Source organism: Anomalospiza imberbis, chromosome 17 (genome assembly GCF_031753505.1).
Source record: "Anomalospiza imberbis isolate Cuckoo-Finch-1a 21T00152 chromosome 17, ASM3175350v1, whole genome shotgun sequence".
Lineage (NCBI taxonomy): Eukaryota > Metazoa > Chordata > Aves > Passeriformes > Viduidae > Anomalospiza > Anomalospiza imberbis.
The window spans coordinates 10,153,273-10,178,370 of NC_089697.1; the positions used below are offsets into that span (position 1 = coordinate 10,153,273).

The 25,098-nt window shown below is 44.0% G+C and overlaps 1 protein-coding gene across 2 annotated transcripts in view; it reads right to left on the minus strand.

Moving 5' to 3' along the window:
- CDH4 (cadherin 4) overlaps positions 1 to 25,098 on the minus strand; it is a 423,802-nt gene that overhangs the window by 57,915 nt on the left and 340,789 nt on the right. For both annotated transcript variants that reach the window (XM_068207967.1, XM_068207968.1), the window contains one exon: positions 21,550 to 21,722. In XM_068207967.1, the coding sequence (XP_068064068.1) occupies positions 21,550 to 21,722 (173 nt within the window). The remainder of the gene's footprint in view (positions 1 to 21,549; positions 21,723 to 25,098) is intronic.

Here is a 25,098-nt window from a genome sequence, read left to right on the forward strand (position 1 = left end):
AGGGCTTCAGACACGAGATAAAACCGGGCAAGTGAGGAACAGGAACAAATGACTTTGTGATAAATGGAAAAACTGCTGATAAACGAAATGATTGAGACACCAGGCTGGCAGAGTGCCACTGAGAGAGCTGCTGTGATGAGCAGGGATGGTTTCCTTCCCATACTGAGCCTGTCAGCCTTAATCAGATCTGCCTTAGCAGAGTCTCTGTACACCCAGGTGAGACTCCAAAGAGAGCAGCCGCTGCCATCCAGAGGAGAACTGCTCCATGTCAGTGACAGGAGAGGGTCTGGGCAGAGCAGAGCTCCAGAAAAAGCAGACTGATATATGGAGTGTGAAATTAAATGCCCTGTTTATTAACTTGAAAGAGAAGGGAGTAGGCCAAGAAGGATTTTTGATAATCCTAAATTGTCCCAGCTGTACAGGGAGACCTTTGGAAGGGTACCTTGGGCCCTTTCTGGTGACTCTGTATGACAAGAGGATGGAGCAGCAGCCAGAAGCCACTGCAATAATCGAAGGCAAAATTTAATTTTCCCAGATCAGGGCCTTCATCAAACAGCATTTAATTTCTATGCTTTTTTTGTCAACTAAGGGATGTGCAGGATCTTTGCAAGTGTCAAAGGCCTTTGGGTGACCAGGAGCAGGTTCCATCGTAGCAGGGGAAATTTTATAAAGGAATTGGCACTGTAGAGACCCCCTTGACAACCTCCCAGGTTCCTGTAATATGGAATTAACTTCACATTGCCACGAGGTATGAAAGAGGAACTTGCCAACCACCTTTATGTGACGAAATGCAATTTTCACAGTTACAAAATTGGAGGAATGTAGCAGTTCCTTGGCTATTAGCTGCAAGAGGGAATTTCAGCACTTCAGCTCTCCCCAGCTCTAGCTACATTTCCGCTTAAAAACATTTATGAAGGGAAGTGCTGAATTTCACACAAGAAGCAAAATGACCCTGAATTTAGTAGGCTACATTATCAAATACTCGAAAGTAACAGACTGAAATGAAAAATTGCAAAGCATAATTCTGCCAAGATAATTAATCCTTGTTAACCCATGACCTGATCATATATGATGCTGCTCTGACGAGCTTACTGAAATGCTATAAATAATGCCAGCATATTTTATTTTCTTTGTAGGCATAAATATTGACAAATTCATACTCATTAAAGTTCTGCAAGCTGAGAATTATTCCTGTTCCTCAAATGGGGAACAGGAAGAGGAATTAAGGCTCTTTTTTCAGAGGGATTCATTGGTTTGCAGAGTCCAATTGGATATGCTGAATGCAGTTTTAAGCCTTCTTTATGCACAGAAGTAAAACTGCATTGATTAAATCCACCCTCACAACGTTACTTCTTTTCCCCCCACCCCCAGCTCAGATCTGTTTTTACGTGCAAGACAGTCCTTTTGCTGAGTTGCATCAGTTCCCTGAGCAGGATTATTCCAAAGAGAAACTTTTTGCCCATGTAAATAAACTGACTGTAAGTTCTGGGCAGCAATTCATCGCTTTGTGCTCAGTGACAGAACCAGTCCAAAAATGTAACTGCAGACTGAGGATATAGGTACACAAAAATTGTTGTGAGACAAGCTGGGGTGTGGATTTACAGTGCTTTAGTACCTCCACAGGACCTGCTTCATGCCACCCATCACCTGCCACGAACCTGGGGTGTCTTATCCCTCTTAAGGGTACCATGTGTGAGCTGGAATTTTTTCAGGCTATGTTAATTGCAAATAACAGCCCTTATCTCAGTACTGATAATTTCTGGCAATTACAAAGGAAAACAGACGTTGTGGATAAAGAATTCCCTCAAAACAAACTATTTTTGCTTTGGTTGTGACATGGAATTCAAATGAAACCATCTCATCTGTGGTCCATGCTCCAAAATCTCAGCTGCCTCTACAATGCAAGGGAAACATCCCCAAAACTGCATCCCTATTTTCTTCAGAATCCAGTTGAACATCTTAGCCCTGCAGCAGATTTAGGAGGAGCTGATGAGATTCTAAGTTTAATACTCTCCAAAATACTGGTGAGACATGTACTTTTGGAAAAGCAAATTAGTATTTTTCCTACTCCCACAGCAGTGCTAAGCTCCCGGGGAGCCGCTCACCTCGGGTTCAGGTGTCTCAACTTACACTAAGTAAATGTTGTATGTGTGGTGCTGTATTTCCTCCACTTCTCAGACAAAACCATGCTGGGAAAGAAGAAGAGCCAGAAGCTGAGGTTCTTCACTGCAAGAAAGAAGCAGGGCTGCAAGACCAGGCTCCATGTGGATGGAGCTGGTGGGACCATCCTCTTCAGGCAGAATGCAAAGGGATTTAGGACTCTGGTCCTTGGTCTCTCTCAGAAGAAGCTGAAGGTGATAAAGGTGTGTCAAGAATTTTGTGAGATGGGAGTGATTCCCTGTGGGGACTGAGATCATGAAATGTAAGGTGACATCATGAAATGTATTTAATTTTACCCTAAGTTGAACTCACATTTGTGTCCCAGAGTGAAAAGGTTTTATCTCACCCCACTAACAGCAGTGTTTACCTCTCTCTCTTGGTTAATGGGAGCTGTATGGATTTTTTATTTCTTTTTTCTAACAGGAAATGTCAGAACAGTGCAGATTTAGAGATGTATTATCTGACAGCAGAAACAAAGTGCTACCTCACACCAGCTGTAACAGGTCCTTACTCTGACTCATTAAGGTCTCTAACTAAGCCATTAGCCCAGGGAATCACTGATGGGAGCCTTTCCCATGGAAAACACAGCACACACCACAGAGACCCCATTTTCACTGCTTTGGAACAGAGAATACCATCCCAGGCTGGCTTCTTCTTTGATCTAGATATTAGAGGGTGCATGTCTGAGAGACAGGGATTATCCCAGAGATTCTGCATAGCCTGTGGAGAGAGGCCATGCTCTGGGCTCCTGGCATGCTGAGAGGGCAGGGGCAGGCACAGAGGGATAAGATGGATGCAGGAGCATCTCTTCAGGAAGTCTTCCCACCTGCTCTCCTGTGTGCATGGAGCAGAGCCCTCTGCCCTTGGCTGAGCACAGTGGATACACAGGGAATTCCTGCTCTAACAAACCCTCCTCTCTCTCCTGGAAAGCTGCAAACAGAGCTCTGACCAAACTCCAGGAGCAGCAGGAGGTGTGGATGCAGGGTTTCATGGGTTAGCTCCTGGAGTGGCAGGTGGGATACATTTCTCTGATGTTGTTTTTCAGCTCCTTTTCCAAAGGGAAGGGAACGTTCAGCCCTGTACCCAGGGGCTGGGTGTGCAGCAGGACTGGGCCTCGGGATTTTCACAAAATGGGAGAAAAGCAAACAAACACAATCAACAGATGGGAACCCTCAGATGGAAGGGGGCAGAGTGGTTATTTATTTAAAGAGCTGTGAAGTCCTAATGGAAATTTTCAAGAACTATTCCATTTAGAACTAGCAGAGGTTTATTTAGCCCATATTTTCTGTTTGTTTTCACTCATTTTTCATGTTAAAGAACATTTGCTACCAGTACTCATCTCCAGCATCTTCAATTGTGTATTCCCCAGCATTACCCTGGTTGTTATGGAGACAACTGAGATGCCACAAACAACAAAAAGCTCTTCTGGTGCAGGAGCAGTGCTCCAAGGAAAGAAACAACCCTGGAAGGCACGATATCTATCTACCAGCCCTTGCACACAAACAGGGAAAGTGGGGGACATTTATGGGACAATCAATGCGCTGGACCCTAGGTCTAAACAAAATATTTCCCCAGAGCTGCTCCCCTGTTGCCAGCTGCTTTTCAAGCTGCACAAAAGCCACAATCCATATTCCTCTAGACTTGATGCCAAAGAACATTTTCTACCTGGATTTGAATAATGTGAATATATTAATTAAAGTTGATAATGGCTGATAATGATTTCCATCAGCAGTAGAATGTTGCTATATTTATCATTATTTATGAGATCACCGTAGCTCACTATAATTTATACAGAGAAGACTTGAAGTAACGTGACTTGACATCTTAACAACTTTTCTGATCACACCTTTAAAGCCACAGAACGTTGTTTTCTCAGACAACCAAATCAGTATGGAAAGGAAAGAGAAGAGATCAAGCCCCCCAGGTTTTGCTTTGATCAGCTTGCCCTTGGAAAGGAGTTGACTTTGAGACTGGCCACAGCACTGGCAAAAATAGGGGACAATTACAGGTACAATTTGTATTAATTATGGCCATTGCTTTGCAGAACTCAGATGTGGTCTGCAGACAGAAGTGGGCTTAAAGTAAAGAGAGATGTGGGAGGGAGAACAGAAGCTCCGTGTCTTGTCCTTTCTAAAATCCATCAGGAGCTGCCCTCATGTTCCCTGGCCTGAGCAGCAATGCCACAGGGTTTGGGGCTGGCAACCCTCCCAGCTCCCCCTTGGGCTCAGGGAAAGAGCATCTCCCCTTAGGCAGTGCTGAGGGGCCCTTCACAACGGGAGCTTTGGCAGCAAGCTGGAAGAAGCATCTTGCAAAAGCCAGAGGAGGCAGCAGGAGGAAATCTGGAAGACGTCTTCTGCGAGCTCCTGGGCTGGATGGGTGGGGAAAGACTGGACCCTCCCTCAGTGGGGAAGAGAGGGGATGATCCCACCAAGGAAACACCCAAATCCTCACACAGGGGTGGATCAGCAAGGTCTACAAGCTCGTGGGATGGAACTCAGGATTGCCTGGCTCTCAGTCTGGAGGCAGGAGGCATTTTTCCTGCTGCTGCTGTGCCTGGGCTCAGTGGGGCTCCTGGTGGGGAAGAACATTCCAGAAGAAAAATTATAGAGTCATAAACTGATCATCAGGCACTCCCAGTGCTTTCATGGTAGTATAACCTAAAACCAGCTGAATTATATCTGACTTTAAAAATTCTGTTTTATATCAGGTCACTGGTTATAGACATGCAAGAGAAAATTCTGAAAAAACCCACCAAAATATCAAAGTAAGCATTTCCTATAAAGCAGGTCCTAGTGATATAAAATTTATAAAACATGAATTCATAAAATATGCAAACCAGATTCATTTTTAGCTTGCATGGTCAAAACTCAGAAACATCAGTAACTGACAGACTGAGGACAAAACAGTTCAGAAAATACAACAAGAAAAAAAAAATCAAAAACATCCAGGAACCCCCAAATCTCTCAAAACTGCTGACATCCCTGCTTTTGCTTTCAGCAGACCGGGGCACAAAGACAGAACAACAGGAATCTTCTTAAACATTTGTTGTTAAGGTAAATCTAAAATGATTGTCTAGCACAATGTTAATTACATTGTACAGCAATCAAAACAGAGACGCCGAGTCTAATGAATCCCTGCTCTCACCTTTGGAACTGAACTGGAGTGTCTTGTTCACCTCCTTATTAGCCCATAAATATTCTAATTAGGAAGCAACTCCAGATGAATAGGATTAGCAATAAGGACATTTTAGACTAGGTACACAAGAGATACTCAAAACTCTCATGTCTTATCTAAGGCTCTCCTGACATTTATAATCATGTAGAAACGCTAAATTTACATAGCTCTGCCTAATTAGACATGGTTGCAATTATGTTTGTGGGCTTCCTTTTTTTCCTGCCCAAGTATAACTTACACTGTCAACACAGGAAGCAGGAACTGAATAGAAGCTCAGCAAGAAATAAAAGTGTTTTCTGCTATTTATTTTTTCCTGGTTTTAATTTGAAATTCATATTTCTAAGCTTTTTTTTTTTTTGTCAGATTCCAGGCAAGAACTGGCTGTTATGGATCCAAGTCCACATCCTTTAGATGTAGGAAATGTGCTGTGTTTAGATCATCACATCTCAAGAGCAGGCACTAAACCAGGTCAAATTCTGTAAAAGGTGACACGTTCTGCCTGCAGCAGGTGGGTCACTCGTGCTCTTGGTGACAGCAAGAAACCAAGAAACTTGTTTCCTTTGATGACTGTAACCTCCCTGAAATTCTTATCCTGCTTATGAATTTTCCTAAGTGCCCTGGGGTTTTTGATTTCAGTCCCTCTCCCCAGCCTGAACTTGGCATTTCTACAAGAATCCTGTGTTTATCTTCCTTGGCCTTCAGAAAGCTGGTGGGAAGCAGGTAATCCATCACGCTGTATTTCTGTGCAGCAAATGTTGGCATTATTGGACAGAGATTTGATAAATGATGTGTACATTAGAAAACTGAATTTCAATTTATTGTCTTTGATGTCCATAATCACAGACAGAGTTCTTTCACCTCAGCTCAAATATAAATCAAGGTAACTTATACGCACTCAATTCAACATGCTTACAAATTCCTCTTTCAGAACTAAAGCACAATCATGAAAGCTCACCTGTGTCAGCAGACTCACCTGCACAGAGCTCAGGCTGCAGCCAAGGTAGGTGGAGATGCCCATACATATAAAAACCCTCAGGACTGGGAGGTAAGGGAATTCCCAGGACAAACATCCACAAATCCCTTTTCCTGACTGCTAGATACTTAATTATTTCTACTCCTAAATATTTTGTTTATTAGAAAACCAGCATCTTATTTGACTCCCACATCATGTTTCAAGCTCCATGGCAGTGATCAGAGAATCATGGAATCATGGAACAGCCTGGGTTGGAAGGGACCCGAAAGCTCATCTCCTGCCAATTGCAGGGACACCTTTCCCTATCCCAGGTTGCTCCAAGCCCCATCCAGCCTGGCCTTGGACACTTCCAGGGATGGAGAAGCCACAGCTTCTCTGGGCAACCTGTGCCAGGGCCTCACCACCCTCACAGTAAAGATTTTTTTCCTAATATCTAATCTAAACCTGTTCTCTTTCAGTTGGAAACCATTAAATGGCTCATGCCAGCAGAGTCACAGAGCCCTTGGAAGCCTGGCTGCCTGGTGGCAGAGGTCAGTGGCTCCAGGCAGAGCAGGACTAAAGAAAACTGTCTTAATAAAGACTCCTGAGGAATGAGACAACAACCAAAGAACAGGATGAAAACCTCCTGTTTCTAGCTTCACTGCTTGGAACGTGGGAGAGGTGGAAAAACAACAGTTCTGCTCCAGCAGGTTTATAGAAGCCAAAATTAAACCATTAGGAAACCAAGTCTCCTCCTTCAGCAAACTGAAGCAAAGCAGATCACGCAGCAAACTGACCCTTGTGAGCATTCCAGGCTGTTCCTCACAGCCCAAGCTGGGAACATCCACCAAGGCAGCCCAAAAGCCCAACTGCAGCCTCCCAGAGAATTCCACACCCTGGCTCCACGGAGCTGAAGAGCAGGGGCGCTCCTGAATATCTGCTTCTCTAAGGACACACCCAGCAGGTTTTCTCTGGCCAGGACATCAGCCCCGTGCCTGCTTTCTTATCAGGTTTTCTTATCAGGGCTTGTATCAGTCAAGGCAGTCGGATCTGAAAGCCTCTGATGACAGCCCAAGGAGCTGAAACAAAACCAATAACCATAGAAACCCCATCCCATCCCTGCTCTGCTGTATTTAAGATCAATCAATATGCATAAACGACCAGTGCCAGGCACATCTGCACTACTTGTGCACATAATCAACTTTGTCTTGTCTCAGCTTAATACAATTTTCCACCATATTAGCAGCCTTTATGATATCCTGCCTTCTCAAATAGACGAGATTCGGAATCACTGCACAGCTCAATTGGATTATTGGAGTCGCACACAGACCCACACTGTCACACTTCCCCCCTACCAAATCCACTCTTGGTGACAGCCTCTCCCCACTCCAATCCTCACTGAGGTTGGGATTACAGCCATGTTTAAAGTGTTTGCAAGGAGGTGACATCCGTGGCCACAGCCAGCTTTCACCAATACCTGTGGCAGAAGAATGTGTGTGTGTATGTATAATCAACAGACTGGGAAAAGAAATGAACAAACTTATCAAATGCCATGCTGAAGCATCCATTAAAAACTGCACACACTTTTAATGACTTGGGTGAGGGTTGCTGTTGCATAAATTTATTTAACGTTAACGTCCCTAGTTTGCTGTAAATTTCACACTGTGAAATTACCAGGGCAGTTCTAATGGAGCTGAAGATTCCAGCTGCACTCCATGATAAAGGAGGAAATAATTATGAATTCCTCTGGGAAGCCAAAGAAAGTCAAAGATCTCCTTCGAAACTGCTCCCAGCTGAGCTGCTCATCAGCCAGCTGAGGAGGTGCAGAGCTGGGGGAAGTGGGACGAGCAGGACGCTCCCGCTGATGACGGCGCTGCCATCAACTGACATTTAATTTGGAAGGATTGAAAGCTGGTGTCTGCAACATCTTCTGCCAAGAAACATTATGAACAGTCAAGACAGAGCATGGAAGTGGTTTTATGTTCCAAGTTGGGATGATACTGTGTAATTTTACATCTAATCACCTAGCGCGAGACATAACCGGCACACACAGCTCCCAGAGCTCGTGCCTGCAGCTCTGACAGATGCCTGGATTGTGAGAGAATGCTGCACTATGTGTGTTATTCTGCCTAGGATGGCATTCTCTATAACCCTTCAAATCCAGAGCTAAAAGCCTTTGCAAGAGTTTACAAGAGTGGATAAAGTAAACTCCTCGCTTCCACCCTCCTTAATCTTCTATCCCTACAAATGTCTCTTCCTCCCATTTGTGTTTCTCACTTTTATCTACCTGCTCCTTCTCGTTTCCTCCACACCACCATGGGCTGCCCTGGCCAGCAGTGCTCTCTGTGCAGCAGGAGAGCCCACCTGGACAGCGAGCAGCTGGGGCACACCTGGAGACCCCAACCCCTACCTCCTCACCAGCACCACACTCCTTGCCTGGCATCCTCCCTTCTGTAAGCTTGGAATTCAGGCCCCCACAAGCAAACCAATCATGGCTCACCTCTGAGTACACCTCTGAAATGATAAAACAACTCATTCCTGGTAAAGGAATCAGAGAAATGTAAGAAACAAAACCACCTAACGGGGCAGACAGGCAGTATTTATTCAGTTCCACCTGGTGCATCACTCATAATAACATCTTGCAGTGTACTTCAGGCTTGTTCCCCAAGAACAAATATAATTCTTATTTATAATGCAACAAAGGATAAAGCAGGTCTCCTGATTCTGATAAGCGACTCTCTGATTATTTCTTCAATAAAAACCATCACGTCTTTCAGATTATTCTTTCATGTTTTATTCTGGTTTTGAACAGAGACAGCACAGACGAGCATTTCTGCGCCTTGAGTCACTTGGTTTATTTCCTCATTTACAGAACCTTGGGACCTGCTAGAAAGAATTTTGGTGGTGCTTTAAGGACTTCTGAACTTTGTGGACTGGACTTGCAGCAGTGAGTAACCAAGGCCTGCCCAGGGTCACCCTTTATCAGGTAATGGATCCGTGAGATGACAACACCTGCGGGCGGGCGGAAGGAGTGAGGTGTTATCACCTTGGGTCGTGACAAAGGGCTCTCCTGGAACTGCAAACATCAGCCCTTCCCAGCAAACAGCAACCCAAGATGCTGCTGGGGAGCCTGTCAGCAGAAAGCCTGCTCAGTGCTTCACCACGCACCAGACATTGGCTTGATGCACCGAAATGGGGGGAAAAACGTGAAATGAAATGTGATCACCTCTTTGGACTCTCTGCTTGCATTCCAATTTCTCTGCAAAATACGTGCTGTATTATTTACTGTGTCTTCTTTGATGGTAGCTGTCACCATATGACTTAGAAACTCCAAACATACTAAGAATGGGATTTTCTGTGTCAAAATGTCCCATTGAAATTCAGACACCTCCTTCTCACAGTCTGTGCAACATTGCAAAGCAAACAGGGCCCAGACCTTATTGGGAAAAAATCCCCAAACAAATGTTGTGTTTATGTAAGGATCTATTTATTTAGGGCCACTTCAATCAGATACAGCTGGTTAGACTTGAAAATAACTGCATGTGAAAATGCAAACAATAATTTATGTAACTTTAAATGAGTTTTTGCAGGGTGTTTTTGATGCATTTTCCTTGAACGCTCCCCTGCACATCTGGATATGAAGTCTGTCACTTAGCTTTCTTTATTCCCTATGGAAGCTGGAAAGGACTGTGCCTGTGCCCCTCTCTGAACTACCCTGGCACAGAGTCTGGGGTCAGCAGAGTAACACAAAATCCATTTCTCAAATGTGTCAGTCAGCCTTTGAAGATGCTGATACTGCAGGCAATGGTCACTCCGAGTTACATTAGCAGCTCTTATTTCAAACACTGGAATTAGTTTTCAGAAGAACATCCCTAAATACCCATTTTGATATGGTCGGATGACAGTAGTGGCAGAGACCATATAGAGAGCTGAAGGGGCCTGAGGATGAAAACTGGTGGAGAATATTATGACAAAATGGTTTTTCATCACAAGATGCTAAGAGTGAAACTGCTCCCAAGGATGGGCACTTGAAAGCTCTCCCTCACTTGGAATTTATTTTTACATTGCAAAAGACTCCTTTTTAAAATGGTTTTAATGGTCTGAGCTAGCTTTGACAAAAATTGATCTTTCAAAATGTCAAACATCATTTTAAAAGACCAATATCAATGCGACATTTTTGCAGCTATTAAAATAAAAATGCTAAATCTCTCCAGATTTTATTTTCTGACTGGTAATGACAATTTAAAAAAATCATTATTTTGTCCTAATCTGGGGGTGGGGAAAATGTTGTAGGGAGCTTCCTGCTTAATCAGGATCATCTACATAAATGATTGTTGATGCTTCAATTTCTAATCTGATGGATAGATCTGAGAGATTCTCCTGCTTTTTTTAGGGGTTCTCAGGGATGTGGCCATGGCCAAAGGAGCTGGGGATGGGGTACCTACCCTAAGAACCCTCTGTTGCCCTGCAGATTACCCTGCAGGCTGTTTTTCTTGGGAAGTTTGCTCAATTGCTTTGTCAAGAGCTGATACCCTGAAGTCATGAGGCCACCCAGATCCTCTCCAGCACTCGCTGGTGGAAGCTGCTCTGCTGCTCATCTGTAGAGCAGATTTTCTGGTAGTGCACAGTACTGGTAACCTTCCAGATTGTCTCTTTAAGCCCAAATATGCTTTCTTTCAAACCACATCTAGCTGCTGATTTACCAGCAAATACTGTTCATTATCTTCTCTGTCAAACATCATCTTCTGATATCAAACATACGGGGGGAGGGAACTGCACATAATTTACAAACCTAGTAATGCATTTCCCATCACACTCCTCTCCATTGCCATGGCCACAAAAAGATGGAATCAGCCAAGATGAAAGCATTTTCAGGGCTGAAGTTTAATGGCTAAAATAATTGCAGAAACATACACATCTCCAAAACAAACCACTTCCAGAATGAGTAATGTGTGGAGTATCCTCTCATCTACTACTTCACAGCAGCACAGGCTCCCCTGTGAGCAAAACACACCCAATACAGGGTAGGGTGTTTTGATCACAGCAGATCTCTGAGGCTGGGCCAGCTCTACTCTGCTGCAAGCAAACCACAGGGCTGGCCCTGAGTTCAAGAGACAAGGATGCTGCTCTTCTGAACTCCCTGAAATCCACCTTCAGAAGGTGACCACTATGATTCCTAAGTAGGCATTTTATTTGGCATGTTCCTGCTTGGGCAGCATCAAACCCTCCCTTTTAGAATAGCAGATACTTGGCAGAAAAGCTTCCCACTTCTACAAGAGTCATTTGCTGCTGACTTACAAACCCTGATTCCCATCCTCAGAGAGCTGCAATCAGTCTGGTCAGTTCACCCCTCCTTGGGCATCTGCCCAACCCTGAACCATTAAAACAAGATCCTCCCCTATAAACTGAGGTGAATTCTATGTAGGCATTAATAGAAAACTAAAATCTGTTTATTTTTCAGGCATGTGTAAGTAAGTTGGAAAGACCAACTTATTGAACATCTGGATAAGTCACTGCATTTTTATGCAATTAGTTCCCCTTCTCAATTTGAGCCATCAGATTTTTGGTCACTGACTATGTGACCTGTTTACTTGAACTGAAAATCACATTTATTTTTCTGGAAAGGCATTTAGAACAGAAAGCATTTTAAGTGCAAAAAATGAATAGCTTGAATAAAACATGATTGTACTGACATGTAGTCTATTTAATGAGGATTTCTTACACAAAGTCCTCAGAATTTTTTAGAAAACTGGAATAACAGAACAGCAATGAAAGGAAAATATTTAGCCTACAAATTAGAAGAAAAATGGTGAGGTTACCATGACAAAAGAACAAAGTGCCTCACTGCTTTGGCTCTGCTGCTACAGGCTCCTAGATGCTTTAATGTGCAGTTCTGGGAAGAATAACACACAGATCCATCCTGCCTGCATGTGACACCTTGCTGGCCTTATCCATGGCCCTCTCCCAGCCTGCAGTGAATGGAGAACAGCCCAAACCTCAGTACCTGATGTTGTGATTATTTATAGTCAGCCTAGCGATGCTCAGAAGTGTCTAACAAGAACAGTCCTCCCCTTCAAAGAGCCACCTTCTGCCACCTTTCTGGGTACTAATTAGTACAGAGCTTGAGGAAATAGACAAGATTCGTGATGCAGAACAGCAAACGCCCACATTTTGGTCCCTCTGCACACATTTCTGTATTTCTGGAAGTATTACATCCTCTGCAAATACAAACGCCACGATCTTGACACTGTTCCAGATGAGATGTACTATAAAAGCTCTAGATACATCACAATTTAAATTATACTTTACAGAGCATGTAACAGCCTCTCCTCTGTTTACACTGAGAACTTCCTATTTTAAGAATATTTCAGAATACAGGAGACTGTATTTGGTCTTCTGACAGTCACAGTCCTTTGCATTCAAGCTGCCTTCTTCTTATGCCCAGTTAAGAAAAGTAACTGATGCAGGGTGAAACATCCCACAAACTCACTCATGCTCTGGCAAATGTGTTGAAGACAATATTTAAGCAAGAAATGGAGCCAAAGATGCTTACAGGAATGAATTCTCCTATTAAAATAAAGTAGTACTAGGTCTAGGAAGAGGGAGTTAACAAAGTCTCTCTTTAAAATGCTAATAACAGACAATGGTCTGTGGATAAGTTAATTAGTGGAGCCAACTTGTGTTTAATTATTTCACTTGACCTGGTGCAGATTTAGTCAATAATCCCTTTAGAGAGGGGAAGGGGCTGTTGGAAACGATGTGATGTACCAAAAGAAAAACTTTAAATCTGCCTGAGCTGAGCAGGTAGTCTTCTATCTGAAATTGGAATGATATACTCTTCTCCACTGTAAGACAAGCTCAAATAGAAAAAGAAATGCAGGTCTGAACCAGAGAGATTATGCTAAGGACCTGGTGAGCTTTCCACTCCGATACTTAACTTTTTTTTCCTCCTCCCTATTCAGCTGGGATTTTACTACTGAATAATGTATAAACCAACCCACTGTAGTCAGAGGTGGGATTTCATGAGCAACTTGAAACAAGTGCAACCAGACTGCACCAGAACTCTCGGAACATATTAAAATGTGTGTGAAGAAAGAAAAGGATCTATAGACTATTAGTATATGTGGAATTTTCTTATAGGAGAGGCTCTGAAGATTTCCATATTTAAAAGAAGGAAACTGATTAGGTGGGGTGTCAGTATTCTTGCTTGGACTCTATAATCGGATCCAATTAAATTCAAAGCTATGCTTTATCTGAATAGTTCAACCCCAAATCATGCAGCTTTTCAATTTGGTAATATCTCTTCAATAGCTCACCCAAATATGAATAAAAAGCCATTACAATTCCACATGTGAGTCAGTACAACCTCCTCCAGAGGCTCCAGCATCTAAATGCTGGCGATACTGAAAGCAAGCCAGGTGAATGAAGAGAGTCTAAGCCAAATGGGAGAAAGAATTTAAAAACCAAACTGGGAGCTACTCTGGCAGGCAGTAAATAGTGTCACAGGCACTGCCTGAGTGGGAGGAAACTCTTAATTTCAGCCAAAGGGCAGGACTCACTCTTGGTGGAATCGGCTCCACGGGAGACGTAAACTGGCTGTAGGTTTCCATTTACAGCCCAGTTGTGAGGCTGGAGCATCCTGCTGTGCACATCTTCAGGAAGGACACACAGTCCACTGGGACCAGGGCTGAAAACCTACACAGAAGACCAATACAACCAGCCCTATTGCTCTGTTTGATCCTCTTTATTAAAAATGCGATCTGATGGGGAATGAAAGGCCTTGGGACAGGACAGGGTCAAGATGAGTGCAAGCAAATCACACAGCCATGCTGAGCTCACACAAACTCACAGCCAAACTGTGCCAACATATTTCAGTTTGTACAGCCAGATGATCTCCAGCCTGTTACTCTTGTGTCCTGATCATCCTCCTGGTGCGCCTTTTTGGGAGATAAATACCATGGCTGTTTTGCTGTCTCCTCATAGGACTCCCACAGGTTTCATGCTCTTCACCAGCCTCTTTCTTTGGAAAGCTCTTTTATTCTTTAAAAATGCCTCCCATCATATCCAATTGCTTTTTTTTTCCTACTCATGCTATTTTCTTCCAAGGCCATAGCTCAGAGCCCTTCCTCTATCAGTTCTACTAGTCTATCTAGCTATCAGGCTTTTTTAAAGGAAAAGTAATCAAAAACCCCTTTGCTTTAGAGCTCCAACACAGGAGCTCTAAAACTGATTGCCAGCTTCTTGTTTAGAGAGTTGCAGCAATCATGCAGAAGAGCAAAAGGTACAGATCCTTGCAGAAACACCCACCCGGAGCTGAAACGGGGAGACATATTCCTTCTGGGAATTGTGACAAAGCTTCAGAACCACTGGCATTGTTCCCTTCTTAATTAAAACAAATGGTGTGATTTCTGTGACAAGGATTTGCTCACAACTTTCCCACCACAACAAAAGGCTGTGAGGGATCCCTTAAGCAGTGCTGTGGAGCAGATTTGAGCCCTCCCCCTCTTCTAACTTCTCGTATCTCAAATTACTGCAAGTGGCCCTCCACTGAGTGCACAACACACTTCCAAGGCCCTAAAGAGGGTTAATAAAATGAATCTTCTTCATTGATGAGTGGTAGTGCTCCTCACCATAATTTGCCGAGAAAGGTCATTCTTGTCTGTAATGAGAAAATGAAATGCACCGGAATGATGGAGCAAACTCAAATCAGTCCTATGTACAATGCAGAAACATAAACCAGAATCCAGCATAAATCTGCTGGCTAAATTCAGCTTATGGCTAATCAGCTCTTCCTTTGACAGGATATGCTGCTGTGGAAATGGGATAATTTTATAACTGAATAATTTAACCAGTTTTATCTTTAAGTAATGATTTCAGGCACATTAATACATAAAGCTCCAGTATTTACATTTTCGTTACATGGCCCTGAAAAATTACAAGGTATCAGGGATAACGTAGTATTCACGAGAGAAATGATGTGCATAGAGTGGATTTCATCCCTCAGAGTGACTTTGTGCTCCACAAATCCCTGGGATGGCACGTGGCTGCCAGGCAGACAGCGAGGGCAGAGCTGCAGAGGGCAAACTGCTCCTCAGTGGCAGAGGGGAACAGTTTTCTAATGTGGCAGAAACACATTAGGGCCAAGGCTGGAAGGGACAAGTAAAACACAGTCTGACAGAGGATGCTGAAGTATTTTACCTGCTTATCCCTGCTAAGACTCTGGTAGTTTATGTCTGGCTTGAAGACACGTTCCACAAGGACTCCCAGTCACTGCTTGAATGCTGTGAGAAGTGGAAAAGCCACTTAACCCTGGAAGTCTGTTACAGTCCTTCATCATTCCAGTCACTTGGGGAGCCTGCAAGTCTGGAAGCTAAATACAAGGACTCGTGGTCCAAGTTCATAGAAATGGATGTGCTTCACTGGCAAAATAATTACTAATCCCTCACCCTGGCTCTCCTCATGTGAGTTCAGCTGTGAAGGCATTTTCCTGAATGTTTTGATGCAGTGATATGGGCAGCTCATCTTGAAAAGCAAGATACTTGTGGCTTTGCAGAGTCCAACAATCTTGTTTTAGTTCTTCTCTGGGAAAAGGTAGTGAAAAGAACATGAAAAGCAGAATTCCTCTCACTTTAAAGAACTCCTGTGATAGATACAAATAGCAAGCAGGGTGGATGCTGGATTGTGCGTGTCAGAAGGTGACATGCTAGTAGCAATTCTGCATTACTCCCCTCTGCTCCTCGGAGAAGGCTAATCTGACTGAGGAAAATGGGAACAGGAGCTCTCAGGATGCAGTCAAGCCACTTAGATGTCACCTTCCCTCATTCTTTGTATTCTGTCAGTACACACACACACCTGCCCAGGTAAACTCATGCATCACTGGTGTGGTGTGGGATCCTTCAGCCTCATGCTGCAGCAGATGTTCCTCCAGCCCTGCTTGGAGCTTTGCAGAACATCACATTGATATGCAGTGAGAGAAATAACTAGCATGGGCCACGGTAATTTAGAAGAGAATCAATTCCTTTTGCTGTATTCCAGGGGTGGATGAAGGATTGAAAGCTGCTGGACTCCACTGTCAGGGGGAAGTTTCCTGGCACAGAAAGCCAGGCTCAGCCTGAGCTACCTGCTGGCAACCCTTGGATGATTGTCTGGCTGGAAGAGACAAACCCAGACTGAACCCACTGTATTGGGTAATCTCAGACTAGTGGATGTTTATCTGTGGGAATATCTCACAGCAGGCTCAATGGCTAAAGTCATTCCTGTACCAGGGCAATGCTTTGTTTACTCCCAGCCAGCATTTGAATCAACAAGGAGGTTTTAAAAAGCTATTGCAATGACCTGGAGATAAATGTACCCAAAACAGTTACTGCAGATAGTAAAAAATCCCAGCTCAGTGTTTGGAGTAGTGTATAGTTGGTTTTTGTTTTTTTTCTTTAACATAACATTTCAAATTCTGCACTATCAGAAATGTCTAGCTGCACTGAACCCAGAGTTTTGGAAAAGAAATCAACTGTCTCTGCTAATAAGAAGAACTTCTCCTCTTCCCCACAAAAATTCTGCCATTTCATTCATAAATAAAATAAACCTCTAACTCAGTTGTTGGCAGGCTCTCCCTTTTATCTTTCACTCACTTGAGAAGGACCAGCAACATCACGTTTTCAGAAAGCCAAGTGCAGTAATCATAGAATTGGATTTCATGTATTTTTAAAAGCATTTGCAGCAGCAGAGATCCAATCACTTTTAAAAGAAATACAAACATACAGAAATTTGGAAGAAGCAACTCAGTGCTCCTGACTTCCTTCATTTCTCCAGCACCAGATGAATGTGCTGGGAAGGGACTCTTTTCTAAGGGACATCTCGAAAAGTTAGCAACATTATATTACAAGCAACACGGTGCTGAAATACTTATTATCTCAAATAAACCTGGATGACATTTGAGATGTCTCAACATTTATTGGCCTGCCAGCAGAGCCTGGGATCAATCACCTCCTTTTCTCTCATTCCTTTTTTTTTTCCCTCCTGCTTGCTCAAAGTCCGTGTTCATAAAATATTTAGGGGATGCTCTTCAGAGGATGATATTGCCTATACTATAGCCCCAGTGCAGGTTTACTGTGCTACTGAGACAGATATTCTGCCACTAGAGAAATCAAAATTGGTCATGGGGTTGAGTTACTGCACCAGGGGCACCATCAGACTGACAGCCTGGGCTTGATCCCACCTGGGACACTGGGCTGAGTGGAAGGAACAAAGTAATACGTGGAACAGAGCTTGTTGCTTTTGCAAGGTTATACAGAAAAATGTTACTTTTCAGAATGCAAAACAAAAGTATGAATGTTCTGCTTGTGTCTGAGACTCACCTGACCCTTTCTTACCTCTGCAATTTTCTTCTCAGTGGGAAAAAAAACCCCCAGATTAATGAAATGTGGAATTCAGATGTGCTGCTAAACGAAGCCTGGTAGCATCTTGTGTAGTACCACCCGCTTCTGCAGCAGCCTGCCATAAATTAAATCAGCTCCCATGGTCCCTTCCTACCCCTGAACTTCGCCACAACCCGTTCATCTCATGCATTCACAGCCTTCCCTATAATCCACACATTCTGTGCTCCCACCGTCACATGATTTCCCCCTCCTAATTTCATTAAATCAGCTGCAGAATTCCTATGCTACTCTGAAGTTTTCCTGCAGCAACTATCTGCTTTTAACCTTCTCATCAAAACCTGGCTGTCTGAATGTACTTCTGAACCTCTCATGACCCTAAATCCCTATTATTTCCCCTCTTAGTTCAAGGGATAGGTGTTCCTTTGTTCCACCCTTGGCATTTCTCACCCTCAGGCATCCAGGCTTACATCAGGCTGTTGCTAAACTGTCTTCCTTTAATAATTTTTATGAAGTGCAGTCCAATTAACTTTATCTTCCTTGGGGATCCATTCAATTAAGTGCAGTCATAATGAGTGAGTGGACACAGAGCACTGTCACCATATTTACATCCAGATTAATAGGAACCAGGTAAGATAACTTTAAAGCCATCAATATTTTAATTCTTTGGCTTTTGATTGTGCTATCTTCAGTGTCAGACACATTTAGGAGAGACCAGCACAATTTGAGAGGCTGAGTTTTTAATTTCCTCCATGGTTTGTGGAAATGGGGGTTTAGAAACAGCAGCAAAAATGGGGGTTTAGAAACAGCAGCAAAGACTTGGTCTTAAAACAGGTATCTCACAGGTCAAACAAAACACTTGTCCTGACAAAAAATAAACTAAAACGTCATCCAGTTCATTCTTTCATGGATTGAAGGTAATTGAGGAAACCAGCAAAGAACCAATATTTAAGTGGAGATGCTGAGAACATCAGGAAATCTCATTTAATGAGCATGCAACAGAAATGCTGAGCTAGGAACGCCAGTTCTGAAGTGACTTTTCTCCCTTTTGAAAGACAAATGCTGGATCTGGAGCATGGACCCGTCTCTTAGACATGGAATAGCTCTGGAAGTTATTTTTATGCCTGCTTTGCATTGCAGAAGCAAGGGAGAAGGGTCCAATGGAGACTGAAAACCTCATTCTGTATCACCACAGCTTAACTTAATCATGTCTCAGGCACTGATAAATGTGTCAATAAGCATTTGGAGAAATAACTGGTATCCAGGGAATTTATCTTGGTTATAGTAGTTTCAGCTGAATAGGTCAGATTTGTTAACATTTTAATTTACCCAAATCTGCATTCCAAATATTGCTCTTTGTCTCCTTTTCCTAACGAAAAGGAAATGTCAGCAGCAACCCCAAATTCACTCCTCTAATAGCTTCCTCAAGTTTTCAGGAAAAACAAACAAAAACAAAACACCAGTCTGTGGTACAGTAATGGGGGTGTTTAAACACAATTTTCAACTTAGATGCAATATAACTTTATGTTAAAAAACCAGAAAGTTTTGCCAATTCCAGATGTAAGCCTGAAAGCAGGAGAGAGAGCTGGGTATAAGCATGCCCTGTAGCTTCAGGGCAGCCCCAGGATTATGCCCAGAGCTGGTTGTTCTGCCTTGATCCAAGTGTCCCTTGCCCAACCTTGTACTCATCTTGGGACACTCAACACCAGATTTCCACATACAATGTGCCAGCTGTGATTTCCTGGACCCGGTGCACAAGGGGACTTACACAAAACACATGGTTGCCCTGCAAGTTTTTAAAATACTTCAGATGCAATGAGAGAAATGCTAAAAAAGATTCTGCTTTATCCTTTCCCCCTAATTATCACCTGCCTCTTTTCTGACCTGATTTGCTGAGATTAAAACCTCTCTCCCACCAAGTTATCCCAATCTGTGTTTCTGAAATTAATATAAACCGATGACCTTTCTCTGCCCATAAAGCCCAGCATTAAAATGCTGGCCCCCATTGATGTCAGGGGGGCAATAACAGTTCTTTCATTTCCATAAAATCAGCATTTTCCTGCCAGAATTCCAATTTCTTCTCCGAGTATTCTGCTACCGTCCCCCTGGGGGCTGCCAGCAATCTCTCCAGCACTTGTTTCTCCTCTTCCACTGCAAGCCTGCCGCAGGCTCCAGCACAGCCTGGGATAATCTACCTGCTTAAGATTCAGCCAACTTCCCAGCTCTCGGAATAAAAGGAGTAGGGAAAGGTCAAATCTGCCCTAGGTTGTGCTTCCAGAGTCTGCCTCATCAGGTGGGAAGGAGCAGGTGCTGGAACTCCTCCTGCTCCCCCAGCTCTGCTTCCTGTCTTCACACCTGGAAAGCTCTCTGCTCTCCTGACCTTCTCCTTGGAAAGCTGTTCCACACAGCGTGTCCCCCCTGGGCCAGCTCACCCTGAAACGGTGCCGAGGGCAAGCCTTGTGCTGCTCCCAGCCAGCATTCCCATCCCATCCCATCCCATCCCATCCCATCCCATCCCATCCCATCCCATCCCATCCCATCCCATCTCGAGTGTCCTGGGATGCCCCTGGGCTCCATATGTGCTGCTGAGCTGCTCCTGGGGCTTTTATCTGCTCTCAGCAGCTGCCTTTGGGATCCTCCCCGAGCTGCTCTGAAGCAGAAAAGCATCCCCACACATGGGAATTCCCTGGCAGGGAATGTCTCCTGGCTAGAGCCTGGCACAGCATCAGCAGTGGGGCCAAAAGTGTGCTGCTGGTCTGAGGGGCATGGGAAAGATCTCCAAGGTGCTGGAGGCTTCACCTCTCAGAGTTTAGGTCCCAGGCCCATATCTGGGGACTCCTGCTTGCTCTGCCCCTGCCATTGCCACAGGGGAGCAAAGGAGAGAAAGAACAAAAGCAATTTCTGGTGCCTTCTCCCAGAAACACAGCACACTGGGATCTCCCAAACTGGACTCTCCCACTGGATGTGTTGTGAAAATAAACATCTGAGCCTCAGACTAAGCCAGTCCTTCCTTCCATACTCTCTGTGGCTCATTGTTCCCATCCCTTAGTCCACAGAGCTCCCCCAGTTGCACTGAGCTGCACTCCATCACCTGCACAGTCCAATAGGGAATAAAATCAGAACTGAAGTTCTGGGGTTCTCCTCCCTTTACACCCACTGACCCCATTCCCTCGTTCCCCACTCACTCCATCCCACCACTGACACTGCATTTATTTTTGTTTAATCTGTGAGGTATAAATGCTTTGTCCTTAAGCTACACCTACAACAAGAGGAGGCAGAGCTCTGAGAATCACATTATATAGTTTACGCTGGCAGAGTATTTTTTGTCAGTAAAAATAAAATTTCTGCTGCATTTGGAAAAGCTGCACATTGTAAAATGCCAGAAAGAAGAGGCACTAAAGGCAGAACATCACACAAACCCCAAATCACTGGAAGACATTTTACAAGTTTGGAAATGACATAAGGATATGAAGTGCGCTGAGTGCAGGCTGTGTTCCTTTTTCAGGGATAACATGCAAAGAACTAAGAAAGACAGGTCTAGAAAGGGCTATAGATGTCTGGCACTTTATTTACCCCCAACAGAAGGGAGGAAAAATGACCATTTATTCATCCTCCTACATGTCCTGGAGTATTTTCTACATCATTGAGTTTTACAAACTTAGGATAGGAAAACATCAGCTCCTGGAGTTTGCAGATTCTCTCAGGGTTTCATTGACTGATATGGATTAAGACAAAAATACCACATCAAAGCCACACAGTCGCCGCAGAAGCAAAGACTGTGATGTCCACACCTCAACTCCAGCTTTTAGACGCTTGGGATTAAAGACAGGGTTTGGGCTTTTCACATCAGCATCCCTCAACAAACCCATGGTGAGACGGTTTCAAACTCACCTCCCTGTCGAGCCCAGCAGCCACGGTGACAATGTCCCCTGTCTCGCTGTTGATGGTGAACATGTTTTGTGAGGGGCTCTGTGGGGTCTGGGTGACGATCCGGTACCTCACCATCCCGTTGGCCGTGGTGCCGTCGTCCGCGTCGTTCGCCGTCACCGTCATCACGTAGGTCCCTGGGAAGAAGGCAAGAGGAATTATCAGTGCCACCTCATTGCAGAGCAGACTGTGGTCCCATTGACCCGGGGTCATGCATTTTGTTCGGAAATGCTGTGGAATAGAGATCTCACTTCAATCCAGCCAGGCAAGGCAAGGATTATGGAAATAGCAACACTGCTGAGATAGATGATCTGGAAGGATGCTGATTACACGTAACTGGTAGATAGAGAGAAGTCATGTGAGGGTATCTATGATTAACTTCTAATTCTTTCAGTGATTGTAAGTTTTAGGGCAGCATTTTTTTGTCCTGCAATTTCAGATTCTCACAGGAGGTTTTTTTTTTTTTCCATCCAATCACTGCATTCACATGCATTCAGAAGCAGAATTTAATAGTGGAAAGCCCATCAGACTTCTCAGCAGCTTCAGAAGGACACCATCAACATGCCCATGCCCTGTGCAGGAAGCAACTGACTGCTGCCTCCAGTTCTTGGAGAAACATCCACCTTTCTTGTCCCTCCAGGATTAAAAAATCCATTTCTGCAGAGCAAATACAACAGCTGCTGCCCAGCAGGACAGAAAATCAATGATTTGGTATGTGTGGCCAGTGATGTATTGAATTGTTGGTTTGTTTCTTGCTAATCATCAGTGTCTTCATTTGCCTTGCAAAAAACAATCCCTCCATTCTCGATACTGTCGGGAGTGCACTGATGCACTGACAGGCTCATTAGCACTGGAGTTTGGCAGCAGGGTGTTTTGCTAAAGTGGGAAATTATCATTATGAGCGTAAAAGATGTTACTTGATTGGATGGACTCCTGCAGCTGCATGGTCCTGTGACCCCCCCAGAGCTCATAGGGCCTAGCTTTACACTTCTTATATTGGTGAGAGGGAATGGGTAGAAGGGCAGGCACGCACTGCTCACACAAGGCAATCTGCAACAGTGGATGAATACAGTGATATAAGACCTGAGAAGAGGAGTGGGAGGCAAAGAGAGACAGCAAAACCAGTCATAACCTAATTTTGTGATCACCAAACCCAACAGCATCCATGAAAATAGGGAAGGTGCCACTCGAACACTGCGCATTTGGGAAGTCCCAGCACATGGAACAACTTATAAGCCTGCCATGCTGGAGAGATGCAAAGTGGTCCCAGCAAGAACCTGAGCTGACTTGAGATGGAGCCACACGTGGCTTTACAAAAAGAGCTGAGTTTGTTCTGCTCTCTAGTTTAGATGTGAGCCATGGGCAAACTTGGGGACATGAGGCTGCGTCAGCATCGTGCTGTTTCTCCTCTGGCACACCCAGGTCCCCAGCCTGGTCACACTGGGAGCTACCACACTGCCAGTTCAGGAAGAGCAGAGAGCTGGAGAGCTTGTATCTGTTTGCAAAAGTCTTGAAAAACATGCCATGCTCTAAATGGCTGCAGCATTTTGTACCTTAGCCAAGTGTCTTTAAGCCACTCAGCACATAGGATATCCCCCCAGTACCTTTCCCAACTCTGGGAAACCAGTATTTCTCAGTATTAGCAGAAGTTTATAAGAAGTTTGTATTTTTGCACTTGAGGGAAGTGCTTTGCTGATCTTCCATCTGCCTCCGTCAGGCTCATTTTGTTCTCGGTGGTGATGCATATATTCCTGTGAGTTTTCTTTGTTCGATAAGAGTTATAGATTAAAAAAATAAATGAATGTGTAAAGCAAATCTTAACGATGAATACATTCCTGTTTTTCTGCAATAATCCTGATTCACATTTGTGAAATGAAAACAAACTATTCAACAACTTTAACATTCTCCCGATCAATAAACTTCAGAAGATGGAAGGAACACTGAACTGAAACAAGGCTGTGCAAGCAACAAATTTTCTCTATTTTCTCTATAAGCACTCATTTTTTGTTCTTTTTCAAAACTAGTTATCATGAGACAGCTGATACAAATAATGAAACCAACCCTTAGATAACTACAGGAAAAATGTACAGGAGAAAATTAAATAGGAAATATGCTGAATGAGATGTTTGATTTGGAATTTATGTTATCTTAATGCATTCAATACTGAAAATATCTCTGAACAGAATGTCAGAACCTGGGGCTAATGAAAACAGAAGCGGAAGAGGAAAACAGAATCTATTTTAGGACATGTGCAGTCATAGGATGTATTCCAAAAAACAGGTGGTGTTTCATGATGCACTTCTAGCTCAAAAAACAGCTCTGAAAGTCACTTGGACTTTCAGGTTCAGACAAGGGCACCCCACAATTGTGGTTCCTCCCCCTGTGGGATGTCTCAGACTGTACTATAGATTCCAAAATTACCCAGCACATGAGTGAAATGGTGGGTTCCCAACTTGGCTGGAGAACCTGACAGGCTGCAACTCTGGTGGGAGGGGGTGGGGGGATAGCAGCTGTACTGTGGAGAGCACAGAAGGTCTCCTTCACTCTTCCTCTGACCTTTTTGCTTCTTTCCTGCGTTGTAGCACTGGACTGAGCACATCTGCTCTAGAGAAAAAGGACTGTTTCAACAGCATTTGACCTGCTCTCCATAAAGGGAGATGGGGCTGGACAAATGTCTCTAAAGTCATGAACTGAGCACCAGGCAGCTGCATTTCAAGAGGCAATCTGCTCCCTATCTCCTATCTTTAATTTCCATTATGAAACCAAACCACAGAGAAAATAAAGAGGGGAACTTGGCATTAATTACTGTCTTGTAACTTAATAAACGCCCTCTGGAAAGGGCCCTGTGTGGCTGCAGCACATGACGGAGCTGCAGCAGCCGCTTCCTTCCTGGCTCTCCCTGGGGCTGTCTGTCTGACCTCAGTCTGCTGTAAACTGGCTGCAAATTGCTTCTCCCTCTCCACAGTCTGGACAGTGGCTGGTATCTCCTCTCCCTTTCCTGTGTACACACTTCTCCCACCTGGCAGTGTTGACCGACAGCATTTCTTGTTCTTCATGCTGAGGGCACCATCCCTAGGGATGGCTCTGAGGGATCCGCTGGTGTAACCTACACCACTGCCCATGTTCCACTTGGTTTGCTTTGCATTTAGCCTGTCTTTAAGGAAGATTTATCCTCCAGATACCTGCATGCTGCAGTGAATGACACAAACATAGATCTGTGCACAAGAGTATTCAGCAGAGCGATGTGGATATACACAGATAAAGTGTCTGACATCCTCTGGGTGCTGTATAAACTCTTGCTCTGTACTCAGATGGTTGGTGATGATTTACCTGTAATAAAGTAAATAACGTCATACTTCTATGTCCTTTACATGGAGATACATCTTCATGTACTTCATATTAAAATAAAGGCAATATATCCCTGCATCCAGCCCCTAATACTACAGAAATTAGGCAAATATACAGTGGCAGAGAGCACAGCTCTAACACCCTCAAGGATTGAGGCTGGTATTG